Raw genomic sequence first — 17,099 nt, 5'->3', positions numbered from 1 at the left:
CTTACGAATGTTCCTGGTGTGTTCTTTCTTTCATCCAGTTTCTGGCCAAGGCTCCGTCCACAGATGAAGGGGAAAGCGCTGCCTGCCCAGTGGAACCTGAGCGCCGCGCGAGCTCCTCTTAAGAATACGTCACCTCCCCTCAACTCAACCACTGAAATTCCACTACCAGCAATGTGCTGCTGAGGCAGAAGGTGAGCCTCTGGTTTACTTAAGTGAACGCATCAGTTCTTAATTGTTTATTATTTTTAAAATTTATTTTATTTTATTTTTTATTTATGATTTTTTATTTATATTAATTTATTATTTTATTTATTATTTTTTAAAGATTTATTTATTTATTTATTTGAGAGAGAGAGAGCATGAGCGGGGGGGCAGAGGGAGAGGGACAAGCAGACTCCGCACTGAGCATGGAGCCCTACACACAGATCACGACCTGATTGGAAACCGAGAGTCCGAGGCCTGACAGACTGCGCGACCCAGGCGCTCTGCATCAGTTCTTTTGAAATGCGTTAAAACTGTAGGTAAGAAAATGTTTCTGTGGCAGTTAGCCTAGTGCCTGCCGCACTGAAAATGTTGTACAAAGATCATGAGGATGATAATGATGAGAATATTAATATCACTAAATCCTAACAAAACCCAAAAAGGTAGGTGCTAATATTATCCCCAATTTTTGGCTGAGGAAAGTGAAATTCAGAGAGGCTGTGTAAGTTACTCAAAGCCACACTGCTTGGAAGAGGACAGCCAGGGTCAAAACAGATGCAGATGGTGTCACGAGGCGCAGTGGGGCACCTCGAGGGACCGGTGGTGCAAGATTGGGCTGATGTGTTCAGCGGGCCAGTGAGCTCCTCATTCTCACGGTACTGCTGGATGGGCAATACTAGCTTAAAAGCGCTTCAAGTGAAAACACGAAGCCCTTTCTTAATCTCTATTTCTCTTTGTCCTTCTTTTCCATACCTTCCTCTCTCCTGGCACTCCTTGTGTGATTCTGGAAGAAACTACTAGAGGAAACAAACCAGAAAGATCCTTTCAGGACAACGTCTTGCATCTGCAATATCTAGGAGCAGGATCTAATATTTAGTATCTCACATACAGTAGGTGCCTAATAAATGTTTGGCAATCATTATGAGAAGTCAGCCTCTTCCAGGTCTCTGTCAAGCAGCCAGTGGTGTTCTTGAGCACCCTAGCCAAAGGCTCCATCGCTGAGCATGCCCCGCAGGGGGCTCCATGCCCACTTTCAACCCCACATCTCTCCCTACACATGGCCAGCCTCAAACTCATTATTAATTACAATGCTTCTAAAAGATGTAGGAGGTATGTAGCACAGTTCCATTTTCAAACTCAGAGAATGTCATCTGATATGTGCCATCATCTTCCATTACCTACCATCCACACTCCAAATGTGTCTACTACAGTCCTGGAAATCTGAAAAACCAGTGAGTAAGGAGAGCACCTGTCCCATACCACCTGACTAATGCAGGAGTCTAGGAAGCGCATGTACGTGTTGGATCAGGGTCCCTGAAAGATTAGAATTTGTCAATACCTCCAGATACAGAAAAATGTTAGACCTTTCACTCCCAGCCCACCCCAAAGTATACCTTCTTTTAAGCAATAGTCAGCCATTCTTCTGATATTAAACTTTGGCATCTATTTATTAATTCTCCAGTCATTTGTTGAGAGGGAGAGAATTAATTATGACAGAGACTATGCAATTGTAGCTCTGTGTATGGGAGAAACCATTTCAAACTGATTTTCAATTCCCAAAACTTTAATTTTCAACACTAAACAAGGATTTGCCAAAACTTTTATTTCATTTTTTATTTGAGCCAGCACCAAATGGTAGGCATTTATTTTTCTTTTAATTGGATCCATCTGTAAATCAGAAGAATATTCTAGATGCTCTGGAAGAAAACTTTCCAAGCTCTATATTAATTACCGACTCTTGACATCTGGACCTCATGCTGATGTTCTTGCCCCAGCAGGCACACTCACAAACAATGTGCATTATCATTTCAGAGCTTCGATATCTGTTTCATCCCAATACAGACACTAATTCTATTTGTATGAAGTTACAGAGTTAACAGGAAAAGAGGAGGGAAATCACGCTTTTTTGTTTGGCCAGGTTGGTAATCCTAACTTCACAGATCTTGTGGTCGAAGCAAGGAAGAGGCCAACATGGTCATAGAGCCAACTACATCTGGCTCTTCCACAAAGAACAGGCAGCTCTCTCCCTGCCCAGCGGAGAGAGAAAACAAAACCCACTAACTGGATGCAAAGATGTTCCTCAGCCTTCCCTTTCTGCGTGCAGGCTCCAGCACGCACTGCCATTCCGTTCCGTCTGAGTGCCTGGCTACTTAGAACAAGCTTAAGACTAATTCTGAGCTGCCTAGTGATCAAACCAACCTTGGGTTAAGACATTCAGTCCTCCTCCTTTCTAAAAGGATCAAGTACAAAAACACTTGAAAGGGGCTACATATAATTCAGGAATAGAGAAAGGTAGGGGAGAATCACTTTAGGAAGAAGAGTAGAGAAGTTTTCTTCAGTACCAGCTGTCATAGCATTAGATTCAGGGATTTAAGACACGGGTAGTTATTTCTAGGTCTAAATACGCTCTGCTTCCATTTATTCTGTAGATTATGAAGTCTGTTTCCACAAAGAGCAGTTAAAATTGGGTTGGGACAGAAAAGCAACCTAGAGAAGCAGAAAAGGGAAAGGATGAGAAAAAAGTCTTGTCCACATGGAACACATCAGAGCCGTTAGACTTCTGGGGACACTTAGACCTCATTGTTACCTTTGTAAATATCCTACATCACTTTTTAAAAAAATTTCCTCCTGTTATGTCCCACCTGCTAATATCAGGTAAAATCTTCTCCTTTATCAAGGAATCTAAAGAAATGAGTCTGCCCACAAGTTTTGTTTGGTTTTTAATACATTCTCTTTTAAACACATTTGCCAACCAGAGTTTCAACCATACAATGGAATTTTCACCCTTTCATTCTGTTTCTAGAATATAACTGCTGCTTAGACTTGGTAATGGGTTTATTAATTGATCACTGGGTAGACAAGAAGATTCTTCATTATGGCATTAACCAGGGTTTCTCAACCTTGGCATGGCTGAAGTTTGGGACTGGAAGATTCTTTGTTGGGGCTGTTCTGTGCACTGTTGGATATTCGGCGGCATCCTTGGCTTACACCCAATAGGTGCCAATAGCACCTGTTGTGAAAACCAAAAATGTCTCCAGACCCTGCCAAATGCCCCCCTTCCAGGGGCCATTCTTCCTTCCACCCTAGAAACACCAGCCACTGGTTTTAAGGAAATCATTGACATATGAAAAGGAGATATTCAAGTAGACCTCCCTATGAAAGATCAAAATGCTTATTTCCCAATTATTTCATACTTGAAGAATATTTTAGCAGATCCTATTCACTGCTTAGCCTCCCCTAATTACGTGGTAGACTCATCCACTGATCTCTGACAGGGCAGAATCCTCTCCCAGCCCCAGGAGAGATTGTTAGCCATGAGAATTCCTTTCCCTTTTGCCCATTTCTCAGTTCTAGACTGAGACATAAAAGGGGGAAAATGTTTGAGAAGGCCTCCCCTTACGGGATTAAAAATAGTGATAATTATAAATAAGATCCTCTCTAAAAGAAAAAAAAGATCTTTTTGCCATATCTGTTTATTCCCCCACTAGAATGTCTGTATTTGAACGTGACTGTACTGCTTGGAATATGAGCAGTCCGTCACGATCACAAGGAACCAAGCAAAAACATGAAATGCCAACAGCTTGAGGAAGGTATGGCAGAAAGAACAAAAGAGCTTCAGTCCTTGAAGGTATCTTTGAACCACTGAAAAGCCTTGGAATGTCCATCTCAGGCTGCTTGCTGGTTGAAATATTCAACACTTTTACTGCTTAGCCAAATCAATAGTTGGCAAACTACGATTTGTAGGTCAAATGCAGGAACTAAGAATTGTTTTGACAGTTTTAAAAGGTTGTTAAGAAACAAAGGTTGTTAAAAATAAACAGCCATAGGGGCCCCACAAAGTCTTAAATATTTGCTACGTGGCCCTGCGTCGATAAAGTTTGCCAATCACCAATCTCAAGCACTCATAGCTAATTTCTTGTGATTTGCAACCCAAAGCATTCTTAACTAAAACAAGGACTGATATCTTCATTTCACAATTACAGAAATGGAAGCTTGAAATTGCCAATGGAAGGCTCAACCAAGCAAGTCAAATACAAATTTGCCATTACTTCAGTTCGTTGTAAAGTTAAGCCAAATTGAGGCATCGTAAAACATTTAACAGACTTTTCCATTTCTTAGGGCTTCAAATCATATTTGTACCACAGGCTTGATTTTATAAATCTGAACAGATAAAGCCTCTTGATGAAACACAATAGGCTCAGTGAATACCTTCGAAGGGGGTCAGACTGTCCTACCGTCTGGAACACCAAGGCATTTCCTGTCCTAGGAAGTCAAAGCTGGAGACCCCAAGGAGGAAAAGACATTACAGAAATACACTAGAAACAAACTCACTGATTTGATAAATTACCTTTTCTGCTTGCTGAAACAGTTCCTGCATTTCTTTGCTGACTCACTTAGAGAGAATGAATCCTTAGTGAAAAATATCCAAAGTCTTCCTCCATTAACTCTAGCACCCAAGTTAATACTGCTGTTCCCAGTCGGACCAGCATGTTTGGTAGCACCTTGATAAAGGATTGAAATAATTGACAACATCTTATACTCAGAGTCAGGTCCAGAAGAAGGCAGACAAAGCTCTTTGTGGAGAGCCCATCAGATGAGTGTTGTATGAGTTACAATAAACACTCGCCCACATCTAACCATGGGGCCATAACTGAGCACCGAGTGACTGGGAGGGCCAGGCTCTTCTCAGTTGATCTAACCAACATGTCTTTGCCTTTATATCCCAGTGCCTATCCCAGTACAGTAGGTGGTCAATCAGGAACAAAAGCACTCAGTCTACACCCAATACTGGTTGTGCTTCAGTGTTGGGTTGGTTTGTCGGCAGAGCTTGACCATATCAGGATCCAGATTCACCCATGTCTCCCAAGGAGCACATTTCTCCACTGGTTCAGTGGCTGGAGAAGCCATTTGCTCTCTTTGTGGGTCCCTGAAAAGACTGACTGGGGGACTGCTGGAGCTTTTTAGAAGGGGCGTCACTGTGACAGTGGGAACAGTTATGCTCCTTTCTGGCCTAGGACTGGGGGTTGTAGGTTCCAGATTAGTCTGGGGCTTGATAAGAGGATTTGTCTTTTCTGCTTTCTGGCCCAGCAGCCAGATGCACAAGGCCACTGCCGTTACTATCAGCAGGAAGACCACCACAGCCAAGGGTACAATGACCATCAAAGGATAACTGCTCTCTCTGGGCTGGGTGGGTGCCCCAGGATTGGCGTCGGTGGTGTCTGGTGGCCAAATGACCCTGGTTGGAGAGGCCTTGCTATCCAGAGTAGGCTCTTCACCATGGCGTCGTCCCCAGGGATTTGCTTCCTGCTGCCTGGTCTGGGTCAGCTTCCCCAGAGTTTCTGTCTTTGCCGTGGGTCCTGAGGAAAATACAGGCTTCTCCTGAGAGAGAGCTGAAGTCACAAGGTTATCTGCAGTGACTAATAAAGAAACATCAGGGGTAAAGGTTTGCAAACATAAGGGGTCAGGTGGCACTATGGTGAAGGGGAGATGACCTATTGCTGGCTGTACTTGGTCTGCCCTGAGCAAGAAGGTGAAGGAGTCATTCAGCTTATCGATGCCTGTTAGGTTGGCCTGTGGATGAAGCATCAACAACCCTTGGTCAATGTCCCTCTGAGTGAATAGAGTAGCGTTTTCTATTGCTGTGCCTCGGCCCACTCTCCGCACGAGTCTTCCATGGACAGGGGGTTCAGTCACTTCAAAATTGGGATCACTGTTAGTCCTATTAGCAAGCTCAGTAGCATCAAGGTCCTTTCTCCTCAGCTGATAAGCCACCGTGTTGGCGACTGTCAGGTTTGACATAACCCGCAGTAAGGGCTGCACTCTGATGTTCAGCATTTGTCCTGTCAGGTTGCTTTCTGGTGTAAATAGTGAGAAATATAGCTGGTCCTCTGAGGCTGTGAGATTTGTCATATGGTAAAAGAGTCTTCCTGAATGCAGATCTTCCTGCCCAAAGCTGACAACCACCTGGTTTTTAATAAGCAGATGCCCATGTCGGAGGGGCCTTGTCATCCTGTAAGTGATTTCGGGGCTTCTCCCATTGGTCGTTGCTGACAAGTGAGTATTGGTGATGGGGACAGATGTCTGCCCTTGCGGGAGAAGTAGGTCCATGAGGTTCACGAGGGTGATGGAGATGGGGATGACATCCAGGTGGAAGAGCTTATAGAGCGGGCGGTGTTGGCCATCAGTCACACTGAAGTAAAACACACCTGAAGATGGGCTTCCATCCTGTACAAACCATACCTGGTAGTTATCAATGTCGGCTTGCGTGAAATGGTGAACAGGTATGTCTGGATGGTGCGCCATTGCCAAAAAGCCATTATTAGGATGGCGGATGATCCTGTAGCTGATCTCCTCTGGAGGACTGTCTAAGTCTTCCACTCTTAGGTTTTCAGGTCCCACGACCAACCTATTTCCCTGCAGGACTTTCAACCGAAGCCCTTCTGTCTTTAATTCTGGCGCCTGGTCGTTAACAGGAGAGACGGTGATGTTAAACATTTCTTCAAGGAAGTCAGCCTCTGGCTTGGTGGTGGACTTGCTCTTTTGTTTTGGCCAAACAGCAAAGGTAAAATTATCAGCCAGTGATTCAGAGTCATCATGAATGTATATGATTCCAAATTTATTAACTATATACTGGGAGAAATTGGGTTTTCCTTTGGTAATATTCGTCTCTCCAACCATAATGGTTCCATGGTGAGGAAGAGACATAACCTGGAACCAGATTTCATAGGAAGATCGCTGAGATTTGGGCAACTTCAGTAAGAGGTTGGAAGCATCTAAATTAGATTGGTCAATGAGAACTTTGTCTCCCTCCTTGACAGCAGCTCCTGTGAAAATATAAATGTAAAGATCAAAGTGGTATTTCATTAGAACTTTTGGATGACACCTGTAAAGCTCTTTCTGTCTCAAATTTCCATATACCAGTGGATTATTCTAAACCCATGGGTTGCTCAAGGACCTGAATCAGCATTGTTACCTAAGGCATGTAAGAAATTGTGTTTTAAGTATACATATCTAACGATTAAGTCAGTATTTCAGGCAAGAGAGTTCTTAAATCTTGAGAGTCACTTACAGAATGCTAAGTTCCTAACTTATCTACTACTGGACTTTCTCTTGCCATGCAAACAGGTGCAGCTTTCAATACCCCTTTCCTGTTTTCAGTCGTAGGCATGGTAAAGTCCCTATTTGGAGGTACAAATAAAATTCTTTAGAATTAATTTTCCATCTTCCCCCCAAGTACGACTAGTAAAGTTTATGAGAGGAAAAAGAAGAGGCCCAGAGAAAGACCATAAAGAAATAAATTTTTATAACCATGTATGTTTTATTTCAAAGGTTGATATCATGGTATTGATATGATTTCATGGCATTTCCAATTAATAAGGGGAATATTTATTTCCAAATTGTCCCTACTTTAATAACTATAGATAAGCCACTGACCATATCTCTTGGTGGCTTTACCTGTATTTGCAAGCAGACGACTCTGCCGACCAGGTTCAGTAATTTCATATGAAATAGTAATATGAAACTCCTCAGGGCCTAGAGCTGCTGGTGGGGAGGATGTCGTAAATGTGAAAGAGTCTTCTGCAGTCCAGCCAGTGTTCTCATGGTCCACATGCTGGTATAATATCAGCCGTTCACTGACCTGTCCAGACAGGAAGAAAAATCAGCCCCTGGCTTCAGGGATAATATGAGGACTAACACATATCCTAACTGAAGGAGATACAAGGTTTTTCAGGGTTTATTCTCATGCTCAAATTACGCACATATCTATGCAAACACAAGAGCACTAACCACGTGGTAACTTATATGTCAAACCTCAGTGTTCTGCTGCAAAAATCGTTTATTTATCAGAGAAACAAAAGCACATTGATTTTGAGATGACTAAAGCAATGCTTTGTGTATTATAGAAAGCATATAATGAACCTTCATTTGCCTGAATGATAATTTTAAAAACTATCTACTCATAACCAATCCTATTTCATATAATACTCCTACCCACATTCTGCTCAATAGCTTATTTTGAAGCCAACCCCAAACACCATTTTATCTATAAATACTGTAGTAAATATTGACAAAGATGGCTCATTTAAAAACATAATCACAATACCATTATCACATCTAAATATTATTAATAGTTACTTAATATCATCAAATATCCAATTAATTAGTGTTCAAATGTATCTGATGATCCAGTACATATCTTTTTTGTTTGTCTTTTTAACACAGTTGCTTTATCTGAGTCAGGACCCTTAGAAGTCTCCACATCACATTTGTTTGATGCTTCTCATAGGTGTCTCTTAGTCTAAGGTTCCCCTTCTCTAATTTTTTTTTCTTGTAATTTATTTATTAAAGAGATTGGCTTGTTTGTCTTACAGAGCTTCCTATAGTCTAGATTTTGTTGCTTGTGTCCCAGTGGTATTGTTTAACGTGTCCTCTGTCCCCTATGTTTCCAACACACTAGTAGTTAAATCTAGAAATGCAGTAAGACTCAGATTTAAGTTTTTGTTAAGAATGTTTTACAGTTGTATTGTATATTTCCCCTGCATCTCATTACAAGGTTGCTTCTCTTTTGGATACATTAGGATTAACAGGTGAATTCTAGTGCTGCCAGGTTGATCTCTTTTTTAACGTTCCCCATCAGCCTTGTCACCTGATAGTTTTACAGAGTCATTGATATGATTGCTTAAGTCCCTTATTTTGCAATGGCAAGGTATGGATATTTTTAATCACTCCTCCTTCACTCTTATCTGGAATTCTTCTGTAAAGAAGAACTTTCCCTCATCAGCTATTTGGCTACACTGAGGTACAGTGTATGCAGGAAAGACAGGGTAAGTATTTGATTTTTTCCCTTTATACCAATTTTCAGAAAAATGAGTCCCCTGGCTCCAATATCCAAAAATACCCAGTGGTTTTTGTTTTGTTTTGGAATCACTATAAACTCAAGAGTTTTAATATATAATGTATTTCATTCCATTGCAGTTCTTATTCTCCTTGATGTTCAAATTTTCCCACCTTGCTTAGGGTATTTCTCAAGATTTAATCTAAGTCCCTGATGGCTGTTGCCTATCAATGTCCTTTCTAGCTCAACTGATGGAGCTGGGCCCCAGCCAGTGTTTCGCTGGCCACATCCCGTGTGGGTAATCCTTCCCCTAACAACAGTGACTGAAGGTTCTAAATCTCAAACCCCAGAAGGGAAGGCTAGACATAAAATGTCTCACCCTTTCATTCCTATAGGTCACATCTTTTTCTGACCTGCCTTCTATTATAGTATCTGAACGTACAGGTAGGTTTTTTCAAGGTATTTATGTCCACGTCGAAGGTGCCTAGGATAAACTATCACATAATTTACAGAGCAGTTGAGTCTATTTCATCAGTCAGTATTTGGAAATACTGTATTCATTAACAGAAGTTTGGTGGTGTATTGCTCCGGCTTAACACAGGTGCAAACGATGCATCTAGAATCAGAGTTCTAGAAAGGCTTCTGCTCTAGTGAGTTTCCACAAAATGTGAGCTTCCTGTTTCCAGAGTGTCCGAAAACTGTTGGTGAGTTTTTTGTTCCTTTCGTATTTAAGGGTAAGGCAAGGAAATGCTGTCATTTGGGGATATTAAATGGGGAGAAGAAAGTATTGTTTCTCAACATTTCCTCATCAAGAAGCAAGGTCACTCATGAAAAATTGGTTTCCCCAAAGAGAATTTCTGGTACTGATTACTGACTCGATTCCCTAGAAGTCTGGGAAATAAATCAGTTTTATTTAGCAGTTCTACTATTTCTATTCTTAGCTAAAGATTTACGATAAAATATTCATCGTAAATGTATTCCTTTTCCTAGAAACAAGTGACTGTGCCATGGATTTGGGACTGGTGAATGCTTCCTAAAGTTCCCATTCTGCTTAAGAGGGGCACAGTATTCTAAGACAAGAGATATCCAGCTTCTTAATATTAGAAGTAACAGTCTACTGACCAGGAGGAAAAATTTTGTTGGAAGCTAGTCGATCTCGTCCTTTGCTTCTTTGGTTTAAGTAAAAATTAACTTCCCTGAAAAATATATAATAAGTTAGTGGAATAATCTAAGGGTCTTCTGATGTCTACAGAATGAAGAGTGATTGTCCCAGGGAAAGAATGGTTCTCAAAGATGAGAACAGTTGATATGAAGGTCAAAAATCTAAGGGAAATTAATTGGAGAGGAGCCCTAACCATAGCTGTGTACTTTGGAAGACTCCGGGAGGAGACGTCTGCTATCGGTTCTGTTTTTGAAAAGTCATTCCAAAAGTGAGAAATTGTGAATAACTTATTGACTCATTTGATGCTAGAGTGTGAGAGAATCGAATTAGATTAATCTCGACTGTCGGAGCTTCAAGACCGAACCGCAGGGAACTGAAAGTGCTGAGCTAGAGGCCAAAGGGAATGAGTGTGCCTGTGGGGTGTCAACTTGGCAGTCATGCCCTGAAGGAGCTTTGAGGTGAGCAGAGTCTTTAATATTTAGAAGACAGGGAGCTTTAAGAGTCAGATTCTAGGGGTGCCTGGGTGGCTCAGTCAGTTGAGCATCTGATTCCTGATCTCAGCTCAGGTCTTGATCTCAGGGTCGTGAGTTCCAGCCCTGTGTCGGGCTCCACACTGGGCATGGAGCCTACTTTAAAAATATATACATAAGAAACAGTGTCTAAGGTGTGCGTGTGTGTGTGTGTATGTGTGTGTGTGTGTGTGTGTGTGTGGTGGAGAGAGCTGGAAAAGGGAGAACAAAACCAAGATTTTATGGGAAAAAGTATAAGGTAAAGCTCAAGAGAGAAGGATCTCAGACATGATCAGGAATTTCGTTACCTCAAATAGAAAGTGGCCTTCGGGACAACTTCCAACAGCTCTGCATATTTCTGCGGTATTAAATATAGATAGAAAAGCCACTTAGCTGAATACCTGGGCTCTGAGATTAAGGAGAAAAGAGAGGGAAGGTTTTTATTTCCCATGGATTTAGATTAGTCCGGATATTTTCTCTTTTACAGATGAAGCCTTTCTGGAATGTCATTAGAAATGAAATTTTGTAGAATTCCAACTAGTAAATGTGGAAGGAAACACAGAATGAGCAAAATCACCATTTGGCAATCACCACAGTAATAAATATTTCACAGGTAAGAATCCTAAAATGATTGCTTACACTAGCAAGCTAAGTTGTGATGAGAAACAGGGTATTTAAATAGTTCCAAAGTAGTCCCTCACAAAATACTCAATAACAAAAAGGGAAATAGTAAGTTCACCAAGGAGAAACCTGAAAGATAGCAGCTGACTGAGTGGCGACCATCATCAGTAACATGACAGAGTGGGCGTTGGTGCTTCCTGATGTGAGGCCGGAGGAGACCTCAGCTTCTCTCATGCCATTCCCGCCAAAACGCACATCCTGAATCAGACTGTGAAGGAACATCCGATAAAACCAAACCGAGGACATGCTACAAATAACTGGCCTGTTCTCCTTAAAAAAATGACCTTGCCACAAAAATCAGCATAACTGCAGAATGCTTTCAGATTAAAGCAGAACAAGGACACATGACTACTCAACGCTACATTTTATGCTGTGGATTTTTTTTCTTCAGGGTATTCTAGGATATTCTTTTTTCTAGAGGACATGCATTGAACAACTTGTGAAATTTGAATAAGGTCTATAGATTACATAATAGCATTGTATCAATGCTAATTTCATGATTTTAAAAATTATAATGTGGTTATACAAGAAAGGCCTTGTTTTTAGGAAGTGTACACTGAAGTATTTAAAGGTAAAGGTACGTCATGTCCGCAACTGGCTCTTAAAATTTTAGAAGTGTGTGTGTGTGTGTGTGTGTGTGCACGCATGCATGTGAAGAGGTGTGATAAAGCAGACAGTTAAAAGCTAACATTGGGGAATATGGATGAATAGTATACTTTGTACTCTTTTGCAATTGTTCTGTAAGTCTGAAATTACCTCAAAATAAAAAAAATAATTCTAAAAAGTAAATCCCATAGTGTTTTACTATATCAACTTCAGGAAGGGACCAATAGTTTCTTTTCTCTGATGACCAAATACGTGCAGAATGGGGAAGAGGGGGAGAACCTTTGCATGTCTCAGGCACTCTGACATCAAGAAGTACTCATTTCCTATCCCAACATAGTCCCCCCCACCCCCCTCCAACTTGGTCTGTTTCTCTAGTACCTTAACCAGGCTGTACTCTTCCCTAACCTATGAGTGGGTGAATATGCAGGTCAAAATCCTAGACCTGAGTAGTCCTTTTATTTGAAATGACAATATGATAACACCCCTTGGATCCCTGAGATCTAAACTTTCTGGATTTCATATCCTTGATTCCTACAGAACCACAAAGAAAAATATTTGTCAGAGGCCAAAGAGACAGATTTGGCTCCAAGAAGGCCAGGGCCCTACTGACTTTTCTATGATGGGTTAAAGTTAACAGCTGAGAGGCTGCTGAGAAGCTCCAAGAGGGTAGGAATCCCCCCAGTCACTGGCCTAGTTGGGGGCAGAGCTGAGACCAGAAGCCAGATCTCCACACTTGTAGATAAGAACCCTTTCTCCTAAAGCACTTTATTGGAGACTGTTTGGCTCCAACTGCCTGAATGATTACTCTTCTTCCTCCAAGGAAGAAAAGGACACACATTAATATAAAAATGGAAGCAGAGGAGTGTAGTAGAATTCGAACTGTGAGTTGATCAGATGTACATTCAAATATAAATGCTTTCAACATTCAGCTCTGTGGCTTTTATTTAGGTCATTTAATCTCTCTGAACCTCATTTCTGCATTAAAATATGGAATAACATCTCACTTGTAAATATGTATCTAACCTAGTTAGTCTTTTGCCGTATTAACGTTCAAAAAGGCATGCCCTGGGCATTTCTCAGTCTTTCAGGAAAGCATCTAAGTCCTCACTAAGCAGTTCCTTACTAGGACATCAGAGGGTTCTGGTTACGGTGGAAGCCTATACTTATTTTTTATAAAGAACCATGGCATGAAAATATTAAGCAATTAGAAATTTCTAAAACAAGCCTAATAAAATAAATCTTTTCTCATAAAACAAAAAAATAGTTAAACTGGAATTTTGGCACATACACCGGAAGCTTACTTCCAGTTGCTTTGTAAATAAGCAGTAGTTCACCATCCTATACTTGACATTTCAATAAATATTTGTTTAATGAATAAGCTACTTAAAAAGCGCTTTACAAAATTTAATTATAAGTATGTTTATATCATGGAGCCATAGAAATAAAGCCATCCAAGACATTTCTTACCCATTTAACAAAAACACAAACAGTACCTTTTACTGAGCCCTAAATATGTGCCAGACACTCTGCAAGGCATCTTATGTAACTCATTTTATTTAATTTTGTTTTCGGGCCCTTATTATATCCACTTGACAGATTAAAAAAAACCTGAGGCTCAGAAAATTTAAATAATTCACTCACAGTCAACAAGTGGGAAAGCCCAGTTTTTAATCTAGTCCCATGTGACTCCAGAATTCACATTTTTTTCCACTGCCCTGCTCCTTCACCATGGAAAGCTCAATGAGATTCTAGGCCACTAAGAGACTCACAAGAGATGCACTCCAAATTTAAGGAATTTAGTAATGTAAAAAGTCGGTTAGGAGATATGGCCAAGGCAGACAAATGCCATTTTGTGGCCCGGCCTGGCTAGGACATAATCACTATTGGCCAGAACTTGTGAGGATTCAAAGAAATAGCTCATTCTATATACTGTATTTATTACAAAAGGAAAGTTAAAGAAAAACTGTATTTTATATTTTCTTTTATACTACTGCCATTGTATGTCAGGTATAAGCTTTCTCATAGGACCTTACAGGAAAGAAGGTGGATTGAGGGGAAAAGAGTTTCTACCTGGATCAAGACTGAGGGCAATTCCTTTCTGGCCCCAAGGTGACTGGCAGACATCTATGTTCTTCAGGCTAAGCTCTTTAAACCCGAAGGCATTTTGTATAGTTCCTCATTGTGTGACCACATGATTTTACACAAACCTCAGCGTTCAGATTTTTGTGTGTGGGTGGGCAGGATATAGTTGTTTTGTTTGTTTGTTTGTCTGTTTTTGTTTTTTGGGGCAAGATATAATTCTTAAACATTCAAATATTACAAAGGGTCATGAGTGCCTCGGATGAACCCAGGGTTGGAGGGGAGCTTTGATACACCATGCTTGGTGGAGTCAACCATGAGACAGAATCTGACAATTTTTTCCCTAAAATCGTGTGTACATTCTGTAGATCCACAAAAGTACCTGCGGACAGGACAGAGTGTTTAGAGAATAAAACTGTCAGACTCGGCCAAACACAGGCTAGAATGTTCTGGAGCATCTCTTCATTCTGAGGGTCTTTATAAATCCAGTTCCCTATGGTCCTGATAAGAACATCAGAGCATTAGTTTTTTATACTGATCTCTCCCATGGTGGGGCTTAAAAGTCAAGCTCAGCTTTGAAATTCCCGATGGAGAAGAGAGTAACCAAATTATCTTGAAGTCAGCTGGGAAAAGGGAGAGGAAGAAAGGAAGACATGCAGTCCCTTCACTTGATTCTCCACAACACAAAGGTCCCAGTCTCTAGACAGGATAATTGTTGTCCAGAAGAAGCAAGGTAAACAGAACTGGCCAAAAAGTCTCTATCTTGGGCAGATCTTCACGGAGAAGGGAGACTGCAGAAAGCCAAACACTTCAGAAAGGTAAGGTCTCTAAGGTTCCATAAGGGTTAACCAAAAAGTCCTATAAGCTAAGATTTGGAAGACAACAAGGTCCTGTGCTCCCGAAGGATGAGCTCAGACAAAGGACACCTCTTCATGTGCCTTCCATGTGTGTAGACAGCAGTCGGGTCTGGAGGGCTTAAGGTTCCCAGAAGAGGTCAGAAGTCTGGGGCAGCCCAGAGAGTGGCAGCTCGGAGGGTGCCCAGGTACCATGCTAAAGAAAGTGGAACTGGGTTAAGTCTTAGAAGTGATTCTCCTTAATGGATAGAAGACCTAAATTCCTAAATGGTGCCGTCTGGAAATCTCCAGCTAGAAATGGGCAACTGAAAACCGGGTGCAAATAATTACCCATATCCCTCCATAATAGAGCCAATCTCCACATAAAAAATGCTAGATCGGAAAGCTTTTCAAGGAGCCTCGCAATAGAGCCATCTGTAGCCCTACTCGGCAGAAAGATCCAAATCCACATTTATATAGAAGTGAACATGGATTCTCACGGGCTTTATGCCATTACAAGCAATGGAAACCTTTAATAAAACTACCAAACGAGATCACAGAAAAGGTGATTCATTAGGAAACAACAGAAGGTAGTATGGGACATCTTGCTTTTTTACAGATGAGTGCAACAGGCTAAAAATGCACCCCCCCCCACAAATATCAGATCCAAATCCCTTGAACCTGTGAATATGACCTTTTTTAAGAAATGATTTTGTTTATTTATTTGAGAGAGAGAGGGCGAGAGAGCACAAGTGAGAGAGCAGAAGCAAGGGTAATGGAAGAGGGAGAGGGAGAAGCAGCCTTCCTCACTGAGCAGGGAGCCCGCCCAACACAGGCTTGATCCCAGGATCCTGAGATCAGGACCTGAGCAGAAGGCAGACGCTTAACTGACTGAGTGACCAGGCTCCCTGAATATTAACTTCTTTAGCAAAGACTTGGCAGATGTGAACAAGGATCCTGAGATTGGAAATTGCCCTGGACTATCGAGGTGGGCCCTAACTGCAATCACATACAGAGGGAGGCAGAGGGATATCTGACTCAGATGAAAGAGGAGAGAGGAAAGTGACCAATGGAGGCAGAAATTGGAATGATAAAGCCACACACCAAGAAATGCTGGCAGCTACCAGAAGCTTCAAAAGGCAAGGAAGGAAGTCCCCATTAGAGCCTCCAGAGGGAGAACAACCCGCTGACACGTTTATTTCAACGCAGTGAAATGGAGTGTCAACTTCCGGCCACCAGAATTGTGAGGTAATACATTTCTGCTGTTTTAAGCTGCCAAGTTTGTGGCAATTCATAAGAGCAGCCATAGGAAATTAATACAAGGAGAAAAGATAAACCCCTCTCACTGAAATGGGAATGAGTTCTGAAGAGCCAAAAGTTCTAAGAAAAAGAAACATTTCTGGTTATTCAAAGCCATTGAGCCAGGACCCACGAGCCAAGTTCCAGTTTGAACAATGAATAGGCGAGCAAGTGACAACTGAATATTTCTACAGGTGGAAAATATGCTGGCACATAATTCAGTTAACTGTGATGGCAAAACCAAAATTGCCAAAATGAAACACTGGTGGGAAATGTCCAACATGACCACTGAGCCTAGTCGCCGTGGAGCTTGCTACTGAAGAGACCCCAAGAAACTGGAGTGATCATTAACACAGAGACACTGACCCTTCTCTGTTCAGAAAATGAAAGGAGGGGCGCCTGGGTGGCACAGCAGTTAAGCGTCTGCCTTCGGCTCAGGGCGTGATCCCAGCGTTATGGGATCGAGCCCCACATCAGGCTCCTCTGCTATGAGCCTGCTTCTTCCTCTCCCACTTCCCCTGCTTGTGCTCCCTCCCTCGCTGGCTGTCTCTATCTCTGTCAAATAAATAAATAAATAATCTTTAAAAAAAAAAAGAAAGAAAAGAAAATGAAAGGGCCCAAGTTTAATGATCCCACTGTGCTCTGCATTAGGTGGTAATAAATTAATTTCTATCCTATGGAAAATGTGCTCGCAATTTCTTAAAACATCAGTGTTATCTTGAGCAACAAACTCAGACTCCGGGAGAAGAGGTAATTGGACAAAATTCACAACACAGAATGCATTGTATTATTTTCTAAGTGTGGCCCTGGAAGGCTGTGTTTATTGTATTTCAGCAACGTTGACGAAGATGGATGACCTTCCCTCCTCAACGGCACCGTGGCTTCAATGCAAT

At 41.5% G+C, this 17,099-nt stretch overlaps 1 protein-coding gene across 3 annotated transcripts in view; it reads right to left on the bottom strand.

The window, feature by feature from the left end:
* Positions 1-337: 337 nt before the first annotated feature.
* LOC123803704 (chondroitin sulfate proteoglycan 4-like) overlaps positions 338-17,099 on the bottom strand; it is a 63,687-nt gene continuing 46,925 nt past the window's right edge. The window contains exons 9-11 of one of the 3 annotated variants that reach the window (XR_006782949.2): positions 7,657-7,840; positions 4,550-7,025; positions 340-2,688 (exon numbers count right to left, since the gene is read on the bottom strand). Coding sequence is in view for 2 of the 3 variants with exons in the window: in XM_045815362.2 (XP_045671318.2) it covers positions 4,978-7,025; positions 7,657-7,840 (2,232 nt within the window). In the remaining variant the exon portion in view is untranslated. Of the gene's footprint in view, positions 7,026-7,656; positions 7,841-17,099 lie in introns of all 3 variants that reach the window. The other 2 variants (XM_045815362.2, XM_045815360.2) reach the window with 2 other exon arrangements.

This window comes from Ursus americanus, chromosome 15 (genome assembly GCF_024610735.1).
Source record: "Ursus americanus isolate L20-20 chromosome 15, mUrsAme1.1.p, whole genome shotgun sequence".
NCBI lineage: Eukaryota > Metazoa > Chordata > Mammalia > Carnivora > Ursidae > Ursus > Ursus americanus.
This window is presented reverse-complemented; position numbering and strand designations above follow the sequence as displayed.